This window comes from Octopus bimaculoides, chromosome 11 (assembly GCF_001194135.2).
Source record: "Octopus bimaculoides isolate UCB-OBI-ISO-001 chromosome 11, ASM119413v2, whole genome shotgun sequence".
In the NCBI taxonomy this organism is placed as follows: domain Eukaryota; kingdom Metazoa; phylum Mollusca; class Cephalopoda; order Octopoda; family Octopodidae; genus Octopus; species Octopus bimaculoides.
This window is the reverse complement of record NC_068991.1, coordinates 49084308-49090328: the sequence shown is the minus strand read 5'-3', so window position 1 is coordinate 49090328 and position 6021 is coordinate 49084308. Positions and strand designations below refer to the sequence as shown.

Here is a 6021-nt window from a genome sequence, read left to right as displayed (position 1 = left end):
ATATATATATATATATATATATATATATATATATATAATACTGACATACACAAATGTAATATTGGAAATATAAACGTCTATAAACGTTGATGACTATATAGATATATAATGTTGACAAATATATAGACATAGAAAACTAACAAACGTATCAATATATGATGCTGAATATTATATGGATAAATATAAAATTAGAGGTGTTATAAATATCATTCACTTCACATCTGATGGTGTGTTCAACAAATATTCGGTAATAAATAATTTCCAACGCTCAACTGGAAACAAAAAAACACATCACACATACGAGTAACAAAAGCAAACTCACCACAGTGTCTTTTACTGGCTCATCTAAGGTAGATAACTCATCATCGTTCCCGTCACCGGCTGTTAAAGGTACAGTCATGTCCCCTTCCAAAGGTACATCGTTGAGATCATCCTGAAAGGATAAATTAGCAGGACATTTTAATGCTGATTTCAAAACTTGGCATAAAGCCAGCAAGTTCAGGGGAGGAGGTAAGTGCTCAACTGGTACTTATTTCATCGACGCCGAAAGGATAAAAGGCAAAGTCAACCTCGGAGGAATTTGAACTCAGAACATAAAGACAAAAGAAATGCCGCGAAGAATTTTGCCCAGTGTGCTAACGATTCTGCCAGCTCGCTGCCTTAATAGGACTTTTAAATATCAAACATCAGACTAACAGTAAATTCGGTAATGCTAACTACTGTTGAATATTCAAACCTTTTTCTACAAAGATCACAAGAGGAAATGAAAGTAGTTCCAACAGAGGACCGAAATCCTAATAGGGACTGCAATGTACCACTCACTTAGGTGTCTTAGTCCTACAATAACAACTTTTTCGTAGCCATGTGCGAGAACTTTCTCAGCAACAGCATACAACACAACGATCAAGTTAATATAAATAATAACCCACACATTCCAACATCCTCTGGCAAATTAATTTCTCTCTCTCTCTGTCTGACTATCTCTCTTTCCTTTTCCTCCTGAGGTAGCCAAGTATCTCCTCTATAATCGACCTATCTCTATTCCTCTATTATAGTCTAACCTCTCACCTGGCACAAAGACGTTTCCCTCGGTCCCACTTCCTCTTCCAGCTGAGAGGCCTTTGTCTCACAAGTTACATGGCAACCCCACTGGTGTTGGTATCAGGTAAAAAGCACCAATGCTGGTGCCACACAAAAACACCCAATATACTCTGTAAAGTGGTTGGCATTAGTAAAGGCATCAAACTGTAAAAACTGTGCTAAAGCAGGAAATGGGTCTTGGTGCAGCTCTCTGGCTTGCTAGCTCCTATCAAACTGTCCAACCTATGCCAGCATGGAAGACAGACGTTAAAGGAATAAAAAAAAAAAAAACTCATGAAATGACAGTCAGTGTAAAAATGATGTAGTATGTGTCAGGCAGTAAGACCAGGGAACTAATAAGTCCAAGTTTTCATCTATTTTAGGTTACTTTAACCAGCTAATATTACAGAAGTAATATTCAATATATGGAGGCGCAATGGCCCAGTGGTTAGGGCAGTGGACTCGCAGTTGGAGGATCGCGGTTTCGATTCCCAGACTGAGCGTTGTGTGTGTTTATTGAGTGAAAACACCTAAAGCTCCACGAGGCTCCGGCAGGGGGTGTTGGCGACCCCTGTTGTACTCTTTCGTCCCAACTTTCTCTCACTGTTTCTTGAGTAACGCTGCGATGGACTGGCGTCCCGTCCAGCTGGGGGGAACACATACACCATAGAAACCGGGAAACCGGGCCCAAGAGCCTGGCTAGGCTTGAAAAGGGCGCATAGATAGAATATTCAAGGTAACTCTATTGTGAAGTAATATACAAGGTACCACTATGATAAAGATACACTGAGTAAGTTTTATGAATGTCTGAAATGATACAATACTCCAATATTGAGTTAATGGTGACATCTGCAAGAGACAATATGATTAAGTGAATGGTGACATTTGTAGTAATCAATATGATTGTGTAAATGGTGTTATTTTTAGGACTCAGTCTAGCTTGCTATCTGCTTAAGTCATATGATTCATGTTAAGAAACACAGCTGTCTACTGTTTGATGTGTGTGTGTGAGTGTAACTTTTATCTTTTACTTGTTTCAGTCATTAGACTGCGGCCATGCTGGGGCATCACCTTGAACAATATTTCTTTCTTTTTATAGTTGAATGAATGGACCCCAGTACTTATTTTTGTTAAGCCTGGTACTTATCTATTATTCTCTTTTGCTGAAATACAAAGTTACAGGGACATAAACACACCAATGTCTATTGTCGAGCAATCAAACACAAACATCATATATATATATGATGGCCTTCTTCCAGTTTCCGTCTCCCAAATCCACTTACAAGGCTTTGATTGGCCCGGGGCTGCAGTAGAAGACATTTGCCTAAGGTGCCACATAGTGGGATTGAACCTGGAACCATGTGGTTGGGAAACAAGCTTCTTACCACACAGCCACACGTGCATCATATATATCAACTAGCTGAATAGCCCATCGTTGCTGGGCAATTTTTATAATAGAATGTCTTATATAAATTTTTGTTTATGCCATGTCAGACCATGTCTTTCCTGACAGAGAAGCCTCTTGATCAGGACAGATTTGTGCAATTTTTCCCCAAAAAACTTCCTTGAGGATGTTTTTCCTTTTTAAATTATTTACATGTCTGTTCGACCGTGTCACAAACTTCAGATGTTCTTACAACTTTGGTCACCGTAATGCTTTGCTTTTATTTGTTTAATAAAAATTCCAGCTTGTAATGGTTTTGCCAACTTCCAAATCCTGTTTCCTGATTGGATAAAATTAATTAAACTTTAAACGTCAGTAACATTTTTCTGCAATAAATGAATAGCAAAATCGGATTTAACATGGAAAATTATTTGAATATACCAAATTTGAAAAGTTTGATGGAATTTTAAAATCTCACAATGTGACAGCAACAGGGAAGACCCTACAAAAGTAGAGACAGACATACACACATTTACAAATGTGACATACACACATACATACATTTACAAACGTATACAGTTTAAGTATATGTATGTATGTGTGTGTCTGTGTGTGAGTATTTCTTTGCGATGGTCAGCAGAAAAGCTACCTACACACTCTCTCTTCGATGTTTTAAAAATTACTTATGTGCATATGTGTGTGTGTGTGTATTTATGAAAGCACGTGTATATGACAGCTGTATTAACGCTTCATCCCACTGCAGCTCCATATTTGTCGCTGTTCTCCATTTCCCTGATGTCAGTCACACTCACTCTGCCACATTTCCCTCACACTAATACTCTTTGCACCTTTTTCATCGTATAATTTGCCCAACCCCACTAGTCCAAATAGTTACATATATATATATACACACACACACAAACATGATAGCACATATTTCTTTCACACTCTTAATTAACTGCAATAAAACCTTGTGCTGTACAATGAAATGAATGTTGTTTATGATAGTATATTACTGAGATTAGGAATATATTATGAATGAGATGCTAGCCATTTAAAATAACCAGGCACAGATGTCAGTGACATGTAAAAGACACCCAGTACACTCTGTGGAGTAGTTGGCAAGAGGAAGGGCATTCAATCTGTAGAAACCAGGGCAAAACTGAAATCCAATTAGCCTATTATTGAAATGGGTGTTAGTTTAGCATGTATGCTAAGTTTTGTGAAGATTGGCTTGCTGGTTTAAGTAGCAAGATGGTAACAAACAGAAAGACAGAAATTGCCATTTATACATAAGATGTTTGTTTTTATGATCAGTTATAATAAAAAACAATCTTACATTAATCTTATGAGTTACTCTATACTTTTGAAGAGTACTAGTTTATCATTCTTAAACAAAAATGTTGTTGACAGTAACTTTGAAGTTTAGATCAGCTAAGCTATCATCAGGCTGTGATGCATTGGAGCCCTTATACAATCTCTTTTGAGCAAAAATCATCTTTGGGTATGTGGGTTTGAGTGGCATGGAAATTAGGTTTTTATGATTGGTTGCTATGGAGAGGTGTTTTGAAAGAATTATATAGGTGCAGGCATGGCTGTGCAGTAAAAAGCTTGTATCCCAACTGCATGGTTCTGGGTTCAGCCCTACTGAATGGCACCTTGGGACAAGTGTCAGTTTCTGTCTAATGCAACCATTCAAAAGGTATTAGTTGACCTGGAACTCCAGTAGAAGACACTGAAGGTACCACATAGTGGGATTGAACCAAAGAGCACATAGTTGGGAAGCAAGGTTCTAAATCATACAGCCACACATGCATATCAACAAGATAAACAAATAATTCCTTAAGATTATAGAACCACTTCTAACTCTAATAACTATCCGACTTGCTTTTTAGAAAGTGTTCTCTTCAAATTAAGATTGGTTCCTTGTGAGCGATTTTAACAGCTATTCTACCTTGAATTGTGTTTTCTTTAATTCTATTCCCTCACCCCATGATAAAGTTGTTAAAATATCACTAGAGGAGTAAAGGTAACAAGTGAATATATACATATATATATATTTATATCTTTCTCACAGAGGATTGGTAAGAACTCAAAAAGTTAGTCATCACTGTGTGTGTGTGTGTATATATATATATATAATTGATGATGGAAAAGTAAAGCAAATTTAGTATGAATCTTAATTCAGAACAACAATTGTTTCAACCCATCCTGCAGCTGCCCCTTAGGGGTAGTATATTGTGCATCTAGTTGTGTTGCATCAATCTGTGTAGGGTGTGTCACTTCAAGTGCTTGGTGTGAAAAAAAAGGATACCCTCACAAGATATTTTTACACCAAGCACCTGAAGTAACATAGCCTGCACTGATTGATGCAAGACAACTAAATGCACAATATCTTACCCCTAGGGGACAACTGCTGGATGGGTCAAAACGATCGTCATGCTGAATAAAGATTAATACTAAATCCATCTTCCGTTCTTACAATTATAAACTCAACAAACACTTCAGATTTCCTGACATAGATCCATTGAAAATTGTATCATAACTGTGGATGACATCAGGTAGCCCAAATAGAGAATGTGCTTTAATACTAATAGACATATAACCAAAGTCCAAATAGGTATATATATATATATATATATATATACATATACACACACACACACAAACATGATAGCACATATTTCTTTCACACTCTTAATTAACTGCAATAAAACCTTGTGCTGTACAACAAAATGTATGTTGTTTATGAAGGTATATTACTGAGATTAGGAATATATTGTGAATGAGATGCTAGCCATTTAAAATAACCAGGCACAGGTTGTCAGTGACATGTAAAAGACACCCGGTACACTCTGTGGAGTAGTTGGCATTAGAAAACCAGGGAAAAACAGACTGGAGCCTGGTGCAGCTCACCAGCTTACCGTCTCTGGTCAAACTATCTAACTTATGAAAGCATGGGAAATGGATGTTAAATTATGATGAGGTGTGGTTGTGTGGTTAGTGAGTTAGCTTCCCAACCATATGGTTTTGGGTTCAGTCTTGCAGCATGGCACCTTAAGTAAGTGTCTTCTAATATAGCTCCATGCCAACTGATGATGATGAAGCAACTTGCCATGTAATAGTCAAGAAGGGCACCCACACACACTTCATGGATTTGCTATAAAAGGTAATTAAATTTTCCTGTATATAATTAACCACTTCAAAATTGGAGTGAATGTGTTTGGTGAAATGCTGGAATAGCAGTTTTGCAGAATAAGGAATAAGTTAGAATAAAGTTAGGATTAAATAAACTAATAATAATAATCCTTTCTACTATAGGTACAAGGCCTGAAATTTTGGGAGAGGGGACTAACCGATTACATCAACCCATGTGCATAACTGGTACTTATTTCATCGAACCCCAAAAGGATGAAAAGCAAAGTTGACCTCATAAAATGAAATCTTGGCACAGCAAATTCAGTGGAGGGGAAGTAAGTTGATTATATCAACCCCTTGCGATCGACCCCCAAAAGGATGAAAAGCAAAGTTGACCTCATAAAATGAAATCTTGGCAC

General features: G+C 37.2%; 1 protein-coding gene across 1 annotated transcript in view; it reads right to left on the bottom strand.

Annotated features, from left to right (window-relative positions):
* The window catches only part of LOC106880751 (protein YIPF6), a 16027-nt gene that overhangs the window by 8049 nt on the left and 1957 nt on the right, over nt 1-6021 (bottom strand). The window contains exon 2 of the mRNA XM_014930848.2: nt 323-433. Coding sequence (XP_014786334.1) covers nt 323-433 — 111 coding nt within the window. The remainder of the gene's footprint in view (nt 1-322; nt 434-6021) is intronic.